Source organism: Talpa occidentalis, unplaced genomic scaffold (genome assembly GCF_014898055.3).
Source record: "Talpa occidentalis isolate TD23 unplaced genomic scaffold, MPIMG_talOcc4v2.1 talOcc4.12, whole genome shotgun sequence".
Taxonomy (NCBI): Eukaryota; Metazoa; Chordata; class Mammalia; order Eulipotyphla; family Talpidae; genus Talpa; species Talpa occidentalis.
This window is the reverse complement of record NW_023601212.1, coordinates 69,847,630-69,867,763: the sequence shown is the minus strand read 5'-3', so window position 1 is coordinate 69,867,763 and position 20,134 is coordinate 69,847,630. Positions and strand designations below refer to the sequence as shown.

The 20,134-nt window shown below is 43.3% G+C and overlaps 1 protein-coding gene across 2 annotated transcripts; it reads right to left on the bottom strand.

The window, feature by feature from the left end:
* Positions 1-4,308: 4,308 nt before the first annotated feature.
* CD84 (CD84 molecule) lies at positions 4,309-18,950 on the bottom strand. Of its 2 annotated transcripts, none has more exons than XM_037506659.2 (6): positions 18,863-18,950; positions 9,550-9,891; positions 7,615-7,866; positions 7,151-7,270; positions 6,016-6,105; positions 4,309-5,218 (listed from the first exon to the last, which is right to left on the bottom strand). In XM_037506659.2, exons 1-5 carry the CDS (start codon positions 18,906-18,908, stop codon positions 6,035-6,037), a joined length of 831 nt encoding a protein of 276 aa, XP_037362556.1. In that variant the 5' UTR covers positions 18,909-18,950; the 3' UTR covers positions 4,309-5,218; positions 6,016-6,034. The 2 variants fall into 2 exon arrangements, with proteins under 2 accessions (XP_037362556.1, XP_037362555.1); XM_037506658.2 differs by having other exon boundaries at positions 5,200-5,229.
* Positions 18,951-20,134: the final 1,184 nt, after the last annotated feature.

The window sequence follows — 20,134 nt, the reverse complement described above, 5'->3', positions numbered from 1 at the left end:
GATGTCAAGAATTTGCTCTGATCCTATATGGAGTATTCCAACAAAGTGAGCTAAAATTGCTGTTTGGTTATTCTGCTCTGATTTTATGCAAAAATGGGTAATATGGTTTAAAAGGTAATATGCCTTTTGGTTGTGGACTGGTTGACACAGATATGGGTGAGAGACCTGTGGGGAGGTAACAATGGCGGTTTTTGTCTTGATTTTGATTTTGCTCTTTTCCCTTCAGACTTGTCTGGTTGTTTCTGATTATTTTTTGAGGGTCCCCACTGGAAGGTGCTTTAGACCTGTGGCAGGCTTTGGGGCCTTGATCTGGGCCAATCCTGCTTGGGTGGACTTTTACCCAGGAGGGGACAGGTAACTTTGGGTGCTTGATTTAGAAACTATATCCTTTGCCTTTCCTGTATTGTTTCCTAATTGTATTAAAGTTCCTTCCCAATTGCAGTCTCATATGTTTTGTGTTGATGTGACGGATGGCAGAACCCATTTAGAGTAGGCAGGTTTGTGGGGTCTAGGTGCCCCTCTACCTGCCCTGTAACAACTTCTTCCCCAACTTTGTCACTTTTTTTGGCTATTCTGTCTGAAATTTCACTGTCACCCACACACTTCATATCCCTTTCCCTTCTTGAATTATTTCCCCTTGCCATTCATCACTACCTAATGTACAATTTCACTCATTTATCTTGCTTAGGGTTCATTCTCCCTCCTGAAGTGCTAAGGCAAACTTTTTTTTCCTGCTTTGTTCATGATGTATTGTTAGAAACTAGAACAGTGTCAGGCACCCAGTAGGTGCCCAATGAATATTTACTGAATGACTTGCCGAATTCTCCTTTCTTCTCATTCCCACTGGCAGCCAATCTAGTTTATTTTACATCTATGATGATTCCTGCTTCTCTCCTTTTCATGTGCTACTACTACTGCCACATTGGTTCAATTGTCACAATTTCTCAAAACTTTTGCAAGAGCTTGCCATCTGCTGGCTAATGAAATTTTTTTTAATTTAAAAATTTATTGAATTTATATATATTTTACATCATTGTTCATTTTTAAAAAATGCTTGCTTTCTCCCCACCACCACCACCTCCACCCTGGGCTAATGAAACTTGAGCAAATTATTTTACTTCATTTAACTCCTCACTTAGAAATCAGGATAATAATAGTATAAATGCATAGAACTTGGGGATATAACACAGGAAACTTGTTTATATAATACATAGACATAACTTGACCCAGTGTCTGGGATAAAATAACCATTCAATGAATATTAACTATTTTTAGCTGCTCAGCAGGACTGACTCTGGACTAGCTTCCCTGTCTCATGTCCTGCCCCACCTGCTCCACAATCCTATACTTCGACCCCAATGGATCCCTTGTAATTTTCCAGACAAGACATGAACTTTCACATTTTCCACATAATGCACATCAGGCAGGACCAGCTCACATTTTTCTCTTTAGCATTCAAAGCAGAGTGGACAAAGTAGCTCTGATTTACATCAAAGGAAGTGACAGGTGGAGAACTTATTTCACAGTTAGCAAAAGCTAAGAAATCTGTACTTAGTGTTTAGTTTGGAAGCATCAATTTTCACTAAACTGTACTATAATTTTTTAAATTAGGATAATGAAACTCAGGAAGAAACAACAACCTACCTGCAGTTATACAGTAAGAGAGGAGCTAATTTGAAGGAAGACTTATATAAACTTTGTACTCTTCACACCACAACAGCCTGGATATAAACCCAAAACAGTGTCATTTCCCAGGCCCCAGCATATATATGAGGACATACTTGAAGTTGCTGACTTGGAATCATGCCAAGGTAAACCATCTTCAACGTTAAGTAAAGGAGGCATCTTCTCAGGCACCACCATGAACCCCACACAGCACCTCGGCAGAGAGACAGATAGATACCTATATAAAATGTTTTAGGTTAAGGCAAGCTGCACAAAAATCAGAGAGTCACTCGGTGACTACATGAGTCACTTAGACATTTACCTGGACCAAGGCAGAAGATCAGTGTTAAAAACTGGAACAGCCAGTTCATGCTCCCAGCAGCAGAGATGTGCCAGACACTCCACTGCCTTGTCATCTATCACATAACTGAAAGCAATTCTTTCTGAGACTTCCTCTTCCTCTCAGAGGTCTAAGAAAGATCATTTCCCACACCAGCAGCACCAACTTTTAAAAAAAAATTTATTTACTTTTTTTCTGAGCTAGGTACAAAAATCTTAACTATATAATATGATTGGAAATTTTGCTATCTATATACATTTTCATTTTGGGGGAATTTTAAAACTTGTGGAAAAAAAACCCTAAATTACATATTGTGGTTACATACCCTAAAATTTATGTTTTTGCTGTGCAAGTGGAATTTAATTACATAAATTATATGTTTAGTGGAATTAATTATATTCACAAAGTTGTATAAACACAACATTTTCTATTTCTAAAAAAGCTTTCAGTCCCTGTGATAATGTGATTTTTAAAAAAATATTGGAGAATGATGTTACCAGGATGGAGACAGAGGTTGAGTTATTCCTGAACAACTATTCAGGAACAAGATACCCCTGAGAGAATCATCCTAGAACATGGGAGTGAGGCTGAAGCATCCACCTGCATTACAGAGACCAACTTAGTCTACATGAGAATGGTAAGAGGAGCAGCTATGTGATGACCAAATTGTGCCTCCCCTAGATGGCTCAGCACCTCATGGAGAAGTCTCCCTGTAACTTAAGTGGAAAAAAGAGCCTATTAATTTAACTAGTGATTCCAAGGATGATTTCCTAGAGCAGTGACACCTGAACAGGGCACCAAAGTTGTGTAAGTGGATGGGGTGGGGCACATTCCAGCCAAGGTGTGGACCTGCAGAGACAAAGGACCATGGACATGCAGGAGGTGCCAGGAATGAGAGGTGGGGATGTAGGGTAGGGTCTGTGGGGTGGGGGGCTGTGTCCAAATCATCATACAAATCCAGGCCTCTGCTTTTTCCATGCGTTCATCACCTGGAAGCCCTCTTCTTTCTACGCCAAATCCCACCCACTCTTAAAGGCTCGGCTTTAGCTCTGTCTCCCCCAAAGGTCTTTTCTTACAATGCTGGCTCATTATACTCTGGAGTTCAGAATTTAACTGCAGTGACAGTGCTGGAGCTGCATCCTCATTTCACCAGGGCAGAGGGCGTTTGCCTTACCCTTTGGGCCCTTGCAGCCCCCAACACAATGACAATGATTCATTCATTGGGACTCGTGACTTCATCCTGTCTGCATGTAGTCCATTTCTGTTCTCCAGTCTGGGATTATTCATGGGATGTAGAATTTGGCTGATTGTATTTGCTACATACGCAGGAAACAATTTCTCAGATGTTCCCGCCAATGTTCTGCTTACTTGGTGGGGGTTTCTCAGCACTGCAGCTGGGTGGGGGAGGGTACAAAACTCAGCTGAACACCGTGTCCTCTGGGCTGAGCCTCTGGAACTGCCCCCAATTTCATCACCTGCACCTTCATCTCCTGAGTGTCCCCCTGTAGAATAACTCTGCTTCCTTCAAGTTCTCTTGTTTTGATATTTGGGTTACAGTAAAGCCCTTTCAAGTACCAGAAAAATAGCTCATCAATTCCTTTTAGCGATTGAAGCAGCAGGTATGGTTTCTTCTTGCTGAGGCTGCTTGGAGTATATAGTAGTCTGGTTCTTCAGAGAAACAGAACCAAATGGAGAAAATAATAATAATAATAATGGTGATGATGATGATGCTGTTATGCAGGCCAAGATGTCCCAGATCTGCTGTCTGTAAACTAGAGACCCCAGAGAAGTGATGGTAATGGTTTCCATCTGAGTCAGAAGCCTGAGAACCAGGAGAGGTGATGGTGTAAGTTCCAGTCAAGTCCAAGCTCAAAGGCAGGAGAAGACCAACATCCCAGCTAGAAGGCAGTGAGGCAGAGAGAAAGAGCTCCCCCTCAGCCTGCCTCTTTGTTCCATTTAAGCTTGCAATGGGAATGGTGATGCCCACCCACACTGGTGTGTGTGTGTGTCTCCTTTATTCAGTCCATCAATTCAAATTCAGTGATAACACCCTCACAGACACTGAATAATGTTTAATCAAATATCTGGGCCCCATCAAGTGGAGCCATCAATTAATCATTACAGAGTGTTACAGAAGATGAGCTTGACCGGATGGAAAATTCCACAAGGCTTCTGAAACCTGAAGAAAATGCCCAACAGTGTGGTCGCCACCAAAGGGCCTTTTCCAACCCTCCCTCGTGAGTGTCTGCATGGCAGACAGTCCCAGCCCAGGCTCCCCCAGCACTGCCCCATGCCCCTCCGCTGGTGGAACCCCACAGAAGTTTCCAAGACAGAAGGCAAGTAGAGTTCAGGGCATGCACTTGGGGAGGTTCCCGGGTGCTGTGTGGACTGGCACAGGCCCTGTACCAAGCTTCTCACATATACTGAGTGTGGGCAGGCCTCCTCGGTGGAGTGCTATGGTGTATTACAGGCATGCGAATGTTAGTCTGCTGGGCACTTGGGGTTGAGGGAAGAGTCACATCTTTGGTCATAAGAAACTCCAGTCATGAGCAATCTTGAGCATTGACCCCACTGTGCCATAAGAATCCTGCTTTCTACATGTGCTGTGGTGTGAAGAAGTCTGGGAGGCCCTGCGCTGGCACAATCATCCACTCCTTAGAAGGCAAGTCCCCTCCCTGGGCCAGACTGACTTTCCCTCCGTGCGTATTCCAGGCAGGGGCCGTCCCGAGACCACTGCAAGAGACTTTGCAGGCTGCTCCCCATGACGATTGCTGACAGAGCTACCAGGAGCTGGGCTTCAGCTTTCCATCTGCTTGCCAGTCTGTTCCTGGTGTGGGTCTGTGTCTGCCCGGAGCCGGCACCTGTTTTCTAATTTTCATAACGTGACCTAGCAGTGTGGTATTACAGGCTGGAGTTTTCACAGAGTTCAGAGGCTGGGGGCACCGGTATTTAAGGTTGGGATTAGCATCACGGCCCATGGCTGGCATGGAGCTGGGGCAGGGCTCTGTGTGTATGTGACATACTGGAGACCACAGCTGTCAGCACTCAGTCCTGAGACTGGAAGGACGAGCCCGGAGCGCCCGCTGCCCCGGCTTGGGCAGACAGGGAGGGAGCACACAGGACAACAGGTGAACAGTCAGGAGTGTTTACCTTTTCCAAGGGTTGCACTGTGGAATACACTGAGTTCACTGCTTCCTCCTTGGGCAGGGACACCTATAAAACACCTGTCGACCAATTCGTGAGGGAGCTCTGGAAAATGTTAAGAACCCCTCCTGATTCTGCTCTACCTGTCACTCCTCGCTGGTGCCTCTTTCCCCAGGTGGCTGCCTCTTGGGGCCTCAGCTCTACTTTGGAGAGGATGGGGGTCAGGCAGAGTGGGGGTGGGACAGTGGGCACTAACTGAACAGAAACCTCTGGAGACACAAGGAGGGTTTGCATGGTTCAGACTGAGCTTTGCTTCCCATGCCCTGCGAATCCAGCTGTGCTGTCCATCTACATATAGTGCTCTACGACCAGACTGAACCAGTTTTCAGGGAGCAGGCTAGTGGAGGTACAGAAGGTGATGCAGTGTAGACACCTGCTCCAGGATGGAGTTGAACAGGACAGGTGACAAGGCAGGTGACAGGGAAGGATGGAGACAGAGTAACTGAGTCTAAGGGAGGTGATCTGCCACCAGGAACCCTCAGCACACTTCATGCAGGTGTGGGTGAGGCCACATCAGAGCCTTCACCAGGGACTCCCTTAGCTTGGCTCTTTAGGGAGCGCTCTTCTCCTAGTCCTGACTCACCTGAAAGTCCAGCCCAGTATGGAAACTCAGGGCCTCCAGCCTTGGGCACCAAAAGCTACCAGGGAAACAGTTGGCTACTTTCTGTCCTCCTAGAAGGACTCAAGGCACTATTACCCAGGAGTGGCATTTCCAGCACGACCCTCCAGATCTTTGGTCATGGCCCTGGTCTAGGCTATTGCTCACTCCCAATCTGGGTGGGCAGATCACGAGAAGTGTGGCTTACCGTGGTCTGGAGGATTTAATCAATCTATCCTGGATTCTGCTGGCCAGGTGGTCCCTGGAACATTTTTGTATATTTTCTCTGCATTAGCATCTGTGTCACAAATAAAGGTAAAACCACGGAATGTGAAAGGAAGAAGATTTTATGAATGATCTCTCTTTAAGATGAAGTAATGAGGCCTACCAGATTAACTAGTGCCGTCTCCTAGAAGAATTGCTATGGTCACGAAGAAACCCAGCATAGGCCTCCTTAGAGCTCCATAGGAATTCTCTTCTACTCAGGAATCTACTTTAGGCTGAAGGGATTCTCCCTTTCCTCATGCAGGTACTCAGAATAACTCTCCCACATGAGGTCTTTCTTAGGGTCTCTGTACAGCTACTTATCTTTTTACAGGAGATCTCAGGTTTTCAATAAGGTGGTTTCTCTCCAGTTATATCTGTGTTGGATTCCTCCAGTGGGTACCTTATTACCTTAGTGTTGAACACATAGTAGATGCTCCTGGCTACCTTGCTTGATTGAGTCATAAAGTCAGACATTTATTAAGCTCCCTCCTGTGCCAGGAGTTGTGAGGTGATTGGTAGAAAAGGGAGATTTGAGGTGGACATGGGTAAGAGAAATAGGGGTTATGGGGGCATAATGATCTCCTTGGGGCCAAAGATAATGTTTCCTGAATTGAGAATGGCATCATACAAAATGTTCCAGAGGGACCTTATGACAACCATGGAATACAAATGAGTACATGTCCCTTAATGACTCCCCAAAGATCATGGTCAAAACTCAGTGGAACTGAAGTGACCCCGGAGACCCCTGGAGACCCTCTAGTCCAAACCTCACTTCACACATGAGAACACTGAGCCAGAGATACTGGTCTAATGAAGCACAGCTTGTTAATGTCAGCGCTAAACTTGAACCCAAGTTCCAGGCCCACCAGACTCTGGGGATCCCAGAACAGCTTTGAGGCAATGTCACACAGTCCTTGGGAACCTTTTTCTGACACTGGTGAGGTGGGAGGGAGGGGAGTGTAAGAGGGTTGATTCTCTAGAACAAAGGACCTCTCCACATCACTGGGGAGAAATAACTTTGGTTCCAGGGAGTAGGAAAATGCTTTCCCACATTTTACCTTCTGGGAAAATCCTACCTTGACCTCTTTTGCGCAGAAGAAGCAGAATTACTGGCAATATGATGAACATAAACAGGAAAAGCACAGCCATTGTACTCAGCAGCACAATGTGGCGTCTCTGGTGGTTCAGCCCAGTGTCTGGAAAGAGAAGTTACAGTAAGACTAGGACTTTAGGAAACAGGCCCAAACGGCTGGGCAGGCTTGGTACCTTCAGGGACACAATCAAAATTAGGTGACCTTCAGGGGTACGCCAAAGCTCCAGGAGAGCACTTCTTGCTATTAGAAAACTTGCTATTAATCAGAGGTGGCTGGCAACTCTCAGAAGACTCTGGACACTTTAAGGTCACCCTGGGAGGAGACACCCAAGGACCAGCCCACTGCAAGGGAGGTGTATACCCCAGAGAATGAAGCCCAGACTCAGACCTTGCAGCTCTTCTGAGTGACTGCTGAGGGCTCCGGGAGGACAAGACTGAGCTGCTTACCTGAGCAAAGCTGCTGGGCAGAGATAGACTCAGAGCTGTTGCTGACAGGGTTCCAGGCCGTGCAGGTGTAAGTATGCTCTGGGTCTTCGTGGCTCTGGAAAATTCGAATGATGTTCCCCTCTCTCCCCAGGGGACTCCAACTATATGTTACATTTTTGTCTTCTTCCTCCACAAAGCATGTCAGTGTGACATTACAGGTGCTGTTCACAGAGGTCATTAAACTCGGAGTAATTTTTGGCTTCCCAAGCCGACCTGTGAGGGAAAACATGAGCAAGAAGTCAACTGGGGCTGACTCTCACCAGCTGTGAGAGTCAACTGTTACATTTCAAAAAACTGTCAAGATGGTGGTTAAATAGAACTGTCACAAAATATTGAATTATAAAGACTTACAATTAAATTATATTAAAAACAAAGCTAATAAATACTCAAAGTTCACCACTTTCTATTTCCTTTTGGACATTTTGCTGTTATCTACGCTCTCAAAGTTATTTCACCTATTGTATATGTCCTTTGTAATGATGTATGACTTATTCCCAACTCCATATGTCTTTTTTTTTTTTTGTGGTTTTTTTTTTAAATTTATTTTTATTATTTATGCAAGCACTGGGTACAGTCAGAAGCGCAGGAGGGTGAGAGAATTCACCAGAGCCAGAGCGGGGAGCAGAGCAGGCAGAAGGACCGAAGTACACTGCTGAGGGGAGCAGCGGGCAGCTGGAGAGGTCTGTGCGCCATGTGGGACCCTCCTCCGGTGGCCGGGGAGCAGCCGGGGATCGAACCGGTGCTACCGAGGCTGCAGGCAGCTTCGCAACCCAGCGCTCAACCGCTGCGCCACCGGGGAGGCCCAACTCCATATGTCTTTAAAGCAACCAGGATGAGGGCCTCCCCGGTGGCGCAGCGGGTTGAGCGCCACATTGTGAAGCTGTCCTCAGCCTCTGCAGTGCAGGTTCGATTCCTGGCCAGCCAGGGAGATTCCCACATGGTGTGGCAGCCCTCTCCTGTCTTGTCTGCTGCTTCCTTTAGCAGTGTATTTCAGTCAGTCTGCCTGTTTGCGCCCCGCTCTGTCTCTGGTGACTCCTCTCATCCTCCCGCACCTATGTCCTATACCCTCGGTCTTGTATAAAAATAAATAAATCTTTAAAAAAAAAAAAAAAAGCAACCAGGATGAGAATAGATGCACCAGAGAAAGTGAAAAAAGTCAATCTTAGAAGCATGCATACTGCATGATTCCCGATATATAATGTTTGTGAAGTAACATAATCATATACATGAAGAAAGGATTTGTCTTCCAGGAATTAGGGAGGGAGAAGGGGTAAAAAGTGACTCTGAAGGGATGAAAGAATCTTGTGGCCATGTTATCTTAAGTGTGATTGTGGTAGTGCTCACGTGAAGCTACATGTGTGATTATGTTGAAAAGAGCTACTCCATGCTCACACATGTGAGTAAATGTGTAACATGTGGTGACATCTAACTACACTCTGTAGGTGGACCCAATGTTGATTTTCGTTTTTTTTGTTTTGTTTTGTTTTTTTGTTGATTTTTGGTTTTGATGCTGTACTGTAGTTAGGTGAGATGTTACTATTAGGAGAGGCTGACTGAAGGGTACACAGAACCTCCCCACACATTTCTTTACATTTTCTTTTTTTATCTATAATTATTTCAAAATAAAAGGATCTTTTACAAAAGGGCTTTACATACACTGGTCCTCACAAGAACTGTAGGACGTGAGTGGTGTGATTGTACATGTTTTATAGGAAAGAAAAGCAAGGCCCAGGGAACAACCGTTATGGAAGATTCCATGGGTAAAAACAAAGCCACACCCTCTTTTTATGTGTTGATAAAATTAACTAAGTTTATGTATAAAAAAATTTAGGGAATCCAATTATCAGAAAAATAGCAAAATTGCAAAGCAAAACCTTCAATTTACCCACAACTCACGGTAGATTTGAAGGTTGTAACGCTTGGTTTCGGTAGTGCTTGAGGTCTTCAAAGTTATGTCGGCCGAGTAGATGCCTGCATCTTCCATCCCAAGATTTCTCATCTCCAGGTTGTAGTTCTGACCTGAGACATTTATTCGGTCATTATAACTGTTGTGAGTCACAATGACTTTGGGTACTGTTCCTGAGTCTCCTGGTTGTACAAAAGCAATTGATGTTTTGAACTGCCAAACAATGCTTCCAACTTGCTGTGATTCTGGGATATTCAAGGGGAAAGTAACTGACTCCCCCAGGATCCCGTTCACGGTGCAGACATCTGTGTTACTTCCAGCTGGTTCTGGCCCTGAGAACACAAATAGAAAAACCACTGTGCCTGTTAGAGTCCCTTGTCCTCCCATCTCATCCACTTTCCTGAGAATGCTTCTTTTCTTGGGCATCGACTTTGGAAGGGGGCATTCTACTCAAGGTATGTCTAATACGTTATGATGACCATGTAGTTCCTAAAAATTCTCATTTTTAAAAAAATTGATTCATTTATGTATAGGGTGTAGGCCAGAGGTGTGGGGGTAAGAATTCATCAGAGACAGAGTGGGGAGCAGAACTGGCAGACTGACTGAAATACGCTGCTGAGAGGAGCAGCTGGTGAGACAGGAGAGGTCTGCTGCAGCCATGTGGGTTACTTCCCTAGCCAGGGATCGAACTCATGTTTCAGTGACTGCCAATAGCTACATAGTGCTGAGACTTAACACCTTGTGCCACCAGGGAGCCCTGAAGATTCTCATTTAAAAACTAAGTTTCTGGACCTCCCTAGTGGCGCAGGCAGTTGAGCACTGCACTGTGAAGCTTTTTGCAGCCTCTGCATGGCGGGTTCAATCCCGGCCAGCTGGCAAGAATCCCACCGGCGCAGCAGACCTCTCCTGTCTCGCCAGCTGCTCCCCTCAGCAGTGTGTTTTGTCAATCTGCCTGTTCTGTTCCCCGCTCTGTCTCTGGTGAATCCTCTCACCCTCCTGCTTATCTGGCCTGTACCCTGGTTCTTATATAAAAATAAATAAATCTTTTTTTTTTTTTGTGATGAGAATTCTTAGGATTTACTCTCAGTTATCATACAGATATACAGATATGTGAGCTATGGTCATCATGCTGCACATTACAACCCTGATAGTGTTTTTTAAAAATAAATAAATCTTAAAAAAATAAAAACTAAGTTTCCAAGTCAATTTCAAGGCTCCACTTTGTTTAAAACTCCTCTGGACTTTAAGACTCAGAACTAAAAGAGGTTTGAGAGATGAAGACCACAAACTCAACGAGGTCCAAGATATCAAATATCTTTCTTTCCAGATCACATTGCCAAGCAGAAGAGCTGGGACAAGAGCCAGGGATGTTGTTATTACTTCTCCTGTGATCTTTGCTGAAAGGTCATTACTACACTCCTCTTCCTAGAAGATACTGGCAGAGCAATTCAGCAGATCTGGAGGAGACATGCTCCAAATTGGTGATTTCTTATATATTTTGTTGTTGTTCACTACTATATCCCCAGTCTCTAAAAGAGTACCTGACACGTAGTGGGTGCTTAGTCAATACTTATGGAATGAATTAACAAGTGGAATTCACTTACCATTGCCTAAAATCTGTTGGAAAAATTTCTAAAGTAAGCAAAGTTACATTCATTCACTCACACATTTATGAATGAGAATGCTCGCCTTCATTCAAAGTCCACTTTCTTTCTGGACACCACAGTATGTGTTTATTAATATAATTTATGGTACAAGTGTTTATTGAGCATCTACTCTGTTAAACATGATGAGAGGCGCTGTGGATACAATGGTGAGTAAAATAGATGTAGTGTCTGCTCTCTGGAGCATAGCAGTTTAAGGAAAAGACCAATGTTGACCAGTGGTTAGAAACCACTTGTTCCTGGGAATTCAAGAAATTTGTCCAGGAAAGACTAAAGGATTAGAGCTCTTAAAATATGACATGGGGGGCCCTCCCAGTGGTGTAGTGGATTGAGCATAGCGTTGTGAAGCTCTCCACAGCCTCTGCAGCACAGGTTTGATTCCTGGCCAGCCAGGGAGGTTCCCACATGGCGCAGCAGACCTTTCCTGTCATGCCCGCTGCTCCCCTCGGCAGTGTATTTCAGTCAATCTGCCTGTTCTGTTCCCCACTCTGTCTCTGGTGAATCCTCTCATTCTCCCGTGCCTCTGGCAAGTAACCCAGTTCTTGTATTAAAAAAAATAAATAAATCTTAAAAAACAATATGATATGGGGGAAATAAAGGGTTTATTTTCTTCTCTTTCTTTGCTTTTCCATCACCTTGTAAAGGTAACATAATTATAAGGTGCTTTTTTTCCTCTTCCTTTTCCTCTTCCTTTGTTACCTGTTATTCTCTCTGAGCTCTATTTAGTGAAGAATAGTTTTGGGACAGCAAGGGTGACATTCAAAATATTTAATTACTAATTAAAATGTTTAACCAATCAGGAAGGGCACCAGCCATTAACAATAATTGGTTCATTCTGATGAGTACTAGCTGCATGTAAGCACCCAAGAGCAGGACGTATGTATTCCACATAGGTGGGCTCAGACTGCTCCTAACTTTTACCCAGGGTTTGGCATAAAGAGGGAAGGAGAAGGATCCTTGAGAACACCAGTCATTTTGAAGTGTCACAAAACCAAGGGATTTCTCAAACACATGGCTGCCCCTGCCTCCCAGCACAGTAACTCCTGAATGGGGCTGGAAGCTGCTAATGTCTTTCTTTCCTTTTCAGATCAACCAAGTCTTTCCTTAGGAAGAATATTCCAGGCAAGTTCTTATGACCTAGTTGGGGTGCAAGTTCAGAAGGAGACGGTACAGGGCCCTTGGAGGCGGGGAGGGAAGAACAAGGACCCTTATCTACTGTCATTAAGGGCTGCGTGCCAGGTGCTGGGTTAGGGACTCAGAGGCAGGTGCAGTCTTGAGAGCTCACAGCCCAGAGAGTAAGACAGATGCATATACAAATGAAAAATAAGACCAGGGGTGATTGTTAGGTGAAGGAAACAGAAGGGGAACAGAAGAGACTAAGGCTGCCTTTGGTGGCAGGAGGTATAATTTGCCAATATTTATTTCCTTGAACATTAATTCTCTGTAGATAAGCTGATGAGGTCTGGTAGAAGGACCCAAATTCCCTGGACCAACAAATGTGTACGTATGATCTGTGTGGTCACACAAGCCTCCAGCCCAGAAAGACAATGAGCTTCATTTAATATGGCCATGCATCTGGACATTCTTAGTGATATTTGAACAAGGGCCTCCACATTTTCATGTTGTGCTGGGCTCCCCAAATTGTATACTTGCTCTTGGTCTCAGACCTCCCATGTCTGTGAAGGCTTTTTGAAGTTAGGTCCTAGCACCTAAATGCCATTCTACTCATCAGATTCAGGTTAGGTGTGAAAAAGAAAGGACAGGATGTGGGAGCCATAGACTCATGGTTCTGGTAGGTTCTGTCATCAAACCCAGGAAATATGTAGGCCTTCCACTAAGGCTGAGATCTTAGTATTAGAACAATGTACAGCCACAGGATGGTATGAGGGTATGATGTGTAGTTGTGTTATCTCCTGTAAAGTCATTCAGGAAGCGATGCTGGGGTAGCAGATAGGGGTAGCTGGGGAAGTCCTGCAGCTATTTGTGCTGTTGGTGTTATTCCTGAGAATCCTGTGCATGCTGAGAAAAGGCATGGAATGTGAACAGTCCTAAGATGAAGATTTTGCTACCTTCGAACACATCAAATGTGGATTGCGGGAAAATCCATTACACATAGCTGTGGTTTTATAATCCCAAAGCCACTGCATGTAGGGGAAAGATAGGGGACTAAAGATGTGGGTGCTGGGGTAGAAGATAGTGGGGAAACCCTGCACCTACTTGTGCTGCTAGTGTTATTCCTACCTATAAGTTGGGCACTTAATAAAGCCATAGACCCTTTATGAGTCAGTTTCTTCATCCACAGAATGGAAATAATAACTATAAAATTTGCCCAATCTAATTAGTGATCAGTGAATAGTATGAAATACTCTGTGAATCATCACGGCAATCTAAATGTTAGTTATTTCTGAAGTTGATAATGAAAATGAGGAGGATGATACCCATCTTCATCGTCATCTTAATAATTGGTACATACACTTCAAGGCTTCCCTAGTCCATCTGTGAGGGCCTGTTGACACCATGGTCACACTGACAATGTATGAGTCATTATTAAGGGCTAGTTCAAGTAAAGCCATGAGGGAGAGTTTTTGGTGGCACTCCACTTGGTGGAGTTTATTCTTTCTTTAAACACTTAAGACTTTTTTTTTTTTAATAAAGAACCTTCCTATCAGTCAACCTCAATACTTATTTTTCTAGATGCTGACGGGACTCAAACATTAGTGTTGGTGGGGGCACGGCAAGCCAGGAAAGAAGCAGCAGTCAAGCATTGAGAAATCTTGTGACATTCTCCTTGAGAATGGAAAGTCCTTGATCACAGGATTTTTAAGAAAAAGGAAACTACCAGCCCCAGCGAATAGTTACTATTTTCTATATTTCTTGATTTGTATCATCTTTATGAGATTTGGGTTAACCTGAATCTTCTTCTTTAAAACAAAGATGCGCAATCAAGCACACACGCAAATTCGAAAACGAATGTAGAATAGTGGCCATGCATTATTACATCTCTATTCCTCTGTAATAGCACACTTTTATTATTTATATATTAATTATTATTATTGAGCATAAAGATGGAAATAAGGAACATAAACATCTCTACAGATATCAGTCCTCCAACTAATTTCCTGTACCTCTTTCTAGTTTCTACACAGATGAACCTAGGTGCTTCCAAACTTGCAGATTTTTTTCTCCTGAGTTTTAAGACAAGAAAGGGTTGATTCAGGGCCTCCCCGGTGGCGCAGCGGTTGAGCGCTGGGTTGCGAAGCTGCCTGCAACCTCTGCAGCCGGTTCGATCCCCGGCTGCTCCCCGGCCACCGGAGGAGGGTCCCACGTGGCGCGCAGACCTCTCCTGCCGCCCGCTGCTCCCCTCAGCAGTGTCCTTCGGTCCTTCTGCCTGCTCTGCTCCCCGCTCTGGCTCTGGTGAATTCTCTCACCCTCCCGCGCTTCTGACTGTACCCAGTGCATGTATAAACCAAACAAACAAACAAATAATAAATAAATAAATAAGACATGCCTCTAGAAAATTAAAAAAAATAAAAAAAAAAAAAAAAGAACTAAGAAAGGGTTGATTCAGAAGAATCTTTGGTAGACTATCAGCATTGACCTTGGGTTACCAGCATTGACCTTGGGTTCCTGCTGTGGACGTACTTGGCTATTTTGTCAGTCACCATATTGATAAGAAGAGCTTTGGGGTACATGGCACTCCTGAGGCAGGTCTCTGCTTCTTCCTACTGGTGTCCTGTGTGATTAAGATGTGCAGATTCACAACCTTTATTTATAAACTGGATTTTTGCACTTATGTACCAATATCCCATGTTCCCCATTCACAATTTATTCTTCATTCTGTGACTGGGGGTCTGCTTTTGACCCCTTTGTGAATGCAGCAGCAGCCTGTTTAAGACTCTTCCTAGAACACAGAATGTCTTTATCTTGAGGCTCCTCCATGTAAGGATGTTGGATCAATGACAAATTGGCTCTTGTACACACTCTTCTCCAGGCATGAAATCTTCTAACTTGGGCCCTATTTAACCATGGACAGATACCCACTTTTGTCTACATACCTGTTGGACTTTTATGTATCAACTGCTAGAATACCCCACAATGGTGTTTTCTCTTCATCAGGGCTTCAAAGTTCTGTCTATATTGGACCCTTGTTTGTAGAAGTTAATTTAGGTTACCTCAAATCAAATATGTGAATGGTACCTGAATGATATCTATATATAGTCATTCTTTGGATCTTCTGCCTAGTGCCCCTACCTTAATTTCTGATGTTGGTGAAGACCTGCCCACCAGCCCCCACCCTCCTCTGCAGGTAGTTGTGAGATAGGTCCAGCCTCTGACTGAACTATCCTGTCTTGATGGAAATAAATCACAACTTTTCACTGACAAATCACCAAATGGTAATGAATGATCGGCAGAGGGACAGTGAGTCTTGGTTCTTAGACAAAACTTCTCCAATACGGAAGAGTCATGACTTTGCACACTCAGACTTATTTCCATATTTTCAAGAAAAAATGGGAAATTTCTAACTTCCTTTCTCCACTACTTCTCCACTGCCTCAATGCTCTTATTTCAGGGAAGTACATAAGATCAGTGTTGATTCCTAAGCTGAAGGCTAAATTTAAGGAACCACTGTTGCCAGAAAAACAGCAGGAGAAATTTAGGGTATATTTCTACACTAAGGAAATGTTTGTGGATTAATCCATAGAAGGCAAATAGATAACTCAGCAAAGGCAAATTGTATGTGGAAGCACCTCTGATTTTCACTTCTACAAAAAGAAACCCCAGCTCAATTCAACGGTCCCTGACAATGGATATCGCACCCTTCCTTGGCATCCTTTCTAGAACCCCAAGAGCCCACACCTAAGCAAAAACTCCCACCATTTTCTCCCACTCACGTTCCGTGGATCACCCCCAAACAGAGACATGTTGCCTAGAACCTCTGGCTTTGGCCTTCACTCTTCCTAATATGATGTTAAAGCAAATCTGAAAACAGAAACAGCCTTACCTAATACTTGCGCAGCACTTACTATTTTCAGGTACTGCAACAAGTGCTAAACATAGCTTGTAATTTTGATTCTCAAAATAATCATATTGGACTAGTAGTTCCCCATTTTAAAATTTAAAAAAAGCATGTTTATACAGTTTCCCCAAAATCACAAAACAAATGGATGAATGATTCATGACCAGTTGGATTTGAAAAGATTGATTGCAGTTTCAGTAGATGAGGCGCATGTTATCTCAGAACTGCCTTTTATTTCAGCATGTGTCAGTCCTCCTTAGAGCATCAAGGGTTTCAATATGTACTGAGTTGGGAAGTCAGAGAGAGCATGGGCCAGAAAGAGGAGCAGTCATGGGATTAGAAGAATGAGTTCAATTTCTAATAGTACCACTTCAGGTTGTAAAATTTTAGATGAAGTATTTGACTTGAATCTTAATCCATACTTAAAAAAAAAAAATAACAGGGCCTCCCCTGGTGGCGCAGCGGTTGAGCGCTGGGCTGAGAAGCTGCCCGCAGCCTCTGCAGCATCGGCTCCATCCCCGGCCACCGGCGAGGGGATGGCGCGCAGACCTCTCCTGCCGCGTCCGCTGGTCCCCTCAGCAGTGTATTTCATCAGTCTGCCTGTTCTGTTTCCTGCTCTGGCTCTGGTGAATTCTCTCACCCTTCCACGCTTCTGACTGTACCCAGTGTTTGTATAAATAAATAAATAAATCTTCACACACATACACACACACACACACACAGACACACACACACACAGACACACACACACAAAATAACAGGGGCCTCCCTGGTAGCGCAGTGGGTTGAGTGCAGTGCCGGGAAGCTGTTGCAGCCTCTGCAGTGCAGGTTCGATTCTCAGCTGGCCAGGGAGCTACCCACCTAGCGCGGCAGACCTCTCCTGTCTCCCCCGCTGCTCCCAGTTCCGTCTGCCTATTCTGCTCTCCCTCTGTCTCTGGTGAATTCTCTCACCCTCACGGGCCTCTGGCCTGTACCCCAGTTCTTGTATAAATAAAAAATAAATCTAAAATAATAGTAGAAAAATAACAGGATTAATAATATTCTTCTTGTTTATTTTAATGATTTTAGTATGGATCACAAGAATGTCAAGATCAAAATTGTAGAAGGCTTTGCAAACTAAGTAGTATCAAATGCATGATGGCCAGCCTTCTCTGGAAACTGGGGACATTCCTGTATTTTCCATGTAGGTTCTATCCAACTGTTCACTATCTACTTGCATTTTCTGCTTCCTACATCAGGGTGACTAGCACAAGCTCCAAAGCCATAGGCTTGTCTAGTGGGTATAATCTCCATGAAGCTTGAATTAAAGGAACCACAGCTATAAATGGTCAAGGAAATGCAAGAGACCAAGGTGTATCAATTCTACCTTTTCAGGAAATCCTAACCCACTGGATTCTTTATATTCTAAATCATGCCAGGAATATGCTGGTGCTTTTATAGAACTTGTGAGAGGTGCTATAAGTAGATTTATTAAATAAGAAATAAAGTCAATTTTGACTTTAACTAAGCAATTGTTTGGATTAAATGAGATAATATATACAAAAACACTCAGACCTAGATTAATGATACAATTTTCTTTGTGCTAACAACAGCCAGTGGTCATTTTGTTCTTCATAATTAAGCCATAGTAAGAAAAGAGAGTTTTTCATTCAAGTTCTCCATCTCTTTTTTGAGACTTATCTTGTTTGTAAAATAGGGATAGTAATGTCATCCCCATTTATTTTAGAGAGCTTTTGGAGGATATAAACAGAGAATAGCTCAGAATTTGCTTTGCAAAGAAAGGGAACATACAAAGATTAAGTTTTCAAAGTGATAATTATGATCATGTGTCACTCTAATCTGGGAGAGCAATGAGATATAACTGGGAAGTGCATGTCTGTCAAAAGTAGGTAATACATTTTATTTTATTTTTTCCTAATTTTTTATTGTATCACTTTTTTCATTAATGTAACATTGGTTTATTTATTTTTTAAAAAGATTTATTTATTTGTACAAGCACTGGGATACAGGCCAGAGGCACGGGAGGGTAGGAGGATTCACCAGAGACAGAGCAGGGAGCAGAACAGGTAGAAGGACCGAAATACACTGCTGAGGGGAGCAGCGGGCGAGGCAGGAGAGGTCTGCTGCGCCATATGGGTTTCTCCCTGGCCTGCCGGAAATCAAACCGGTGCTGCAGAGGCAGCAGACAGCTTCACAGCGCTGTGCTCAACCCGCTGCACCACTGTGTGGTTTAAACCACCACCCATTGGTTTAAACATGGTATGTGATTCAGAGGTATAGGTTCATATCTCTTCAACCCACCCCCCAAAGAATTTGCACTTAAGTTAGTCAAGGTTTTGGATGATCTGTTCTTTCTTGGGGGTCTCTGGGTAGTTCAACCAAGTGTTAACATTCTTAAACAGAAGAGTTCATTACGACCTTTGGAGGCTGGGTGGAGACAAAATTCAGAAATATAAACTCTAAAGCTAAAAAATAATTATGTTTTTCCCCAGTCAGATGGATCCTTCTAGAGACCTAGTGTGTGTCTGTTAAGACAGATCAAAGGTGCATTTCAGCATCTTTCTGAAGGGAAATTTCTAAAAGTAGAACACTAGAAGGGAGTCAGCAAGGGTCAAAACTCACAGGTTTGCAGGCAAAGGAGCAAGATCCATAGGAGGGGCTGAGCCATCTTCTCCAGGGCTGGTCTTCCGTGGGTGAGAATGGCAGGAACTCTGCTAGCAGGGAGCTGGTTTCACTTGTGTTTTTGTGCTCCATTTATAGACAGATTAATTAGGAAGTCTGAAAAAAAGTCTAATTTTCATCATTCAGCAGAAAATTAACCCCCTTTACCCAGCAGAATGCTGAAACTATATAATGTTATAAACCAAAGCTATTTCAATAAAATTTTTTTACAAAAAAGGAAGTATGAGTTAACTGACTTAGGAAAAGTTGATCTATACTTTACGATGCTCGTTTTCCCCCATTATATAACATTAATGCCTAGTATTATTTATTCAACAAGTATTTACTGACTGCCTACTAGGTGTCAGGTGCTATTTAGGGAACTGGCAATATAAAGAGCAGCAAAGTAACTATCTTGCTCTTTTCCTGAGCCCATGTTGTTGTGGGGAGCTCAACAATGAAACGGGTAATTTCAACATAGTGTGATAAGGAGAGCAATGGAGAAAATGAAGGGAAATGGAACTTCCTAGATTATTTAATTTCACAGGATTAAACTGTATTCCTTTCACATTTTTAGCAAGCTTGATTCCCTTAAATATATAATTACTGCATGTGCAAAAACATACCTCTATCATGCATGCAGAGAGAAACAAGAAAGAAGTCATGAAGCTGTCACGTGCTGTTGAAAACCTGACTTTGTATTCCCTTTCTTCCATCTTCTACTTTCTCAGCAGAATGCATATGTTTCTTTCTTTTTATTTTTTTAATTTTATATATTTTTTACATCATTTTTCATTTTTGTGCAATGCATGCATTTTCACCTTGGTTTTTGTCCCGTAAAATTCCCACCCCCCTTGTTGTGATCCTTCTCCCTTCTGTGTCTCTGGCTTATAGTTGACTGTTGATTTTGATTTTTACTTTATTACAATTAGTCTTTTTTTAAATATTCTATTTTATATAATTCTTACATCATTTTTCATTTTTGCACAATGTATGCATTTTCACTTTGGTTATATTCCCCACACCATTGTACTCCCCTTATTTTGACCCTAACCCTTCCTCTCTCTTCTCCTCCCCCCCAGTAGTGTGTCTCTGGTTTATAGTTGCTTATTGATTTTGATTAGTCTTTTTCCTGGTCCCTTATTTAGGTTTTCTAACTTCCTGCTATGAGTGAGACCATCCAGTATTTTTCTTTTTCTTTCTGGTTTATTTTGCTGAGCATGATCCCTTCCA

Bases quoted from the DNA above. Each gene is read 5' to 3' on its own strand.
- CD84 (XM_037506659.2), bottom strand. From the start codon at position 18,908: ATGGCTCAGCCCCTCCTATGGATCTTGCTCCTTTGCCTGCAAACCT. The intron at 9,892-18,862 runs GTGAGTTTTGAC...TTGTGTTCTCAG, and splicing joins GCTCCTTTGCCTGCAAACCT to GGCCAGAACCAGCTGGAAGT. The intron at 6,106-7,150 runs GTAGGATTTTCC...TTTGTGACACAG, and splicing joins TCTGCGCAAAAGAGGTCAAG to ATGCTAATGCAGAGAAAATA.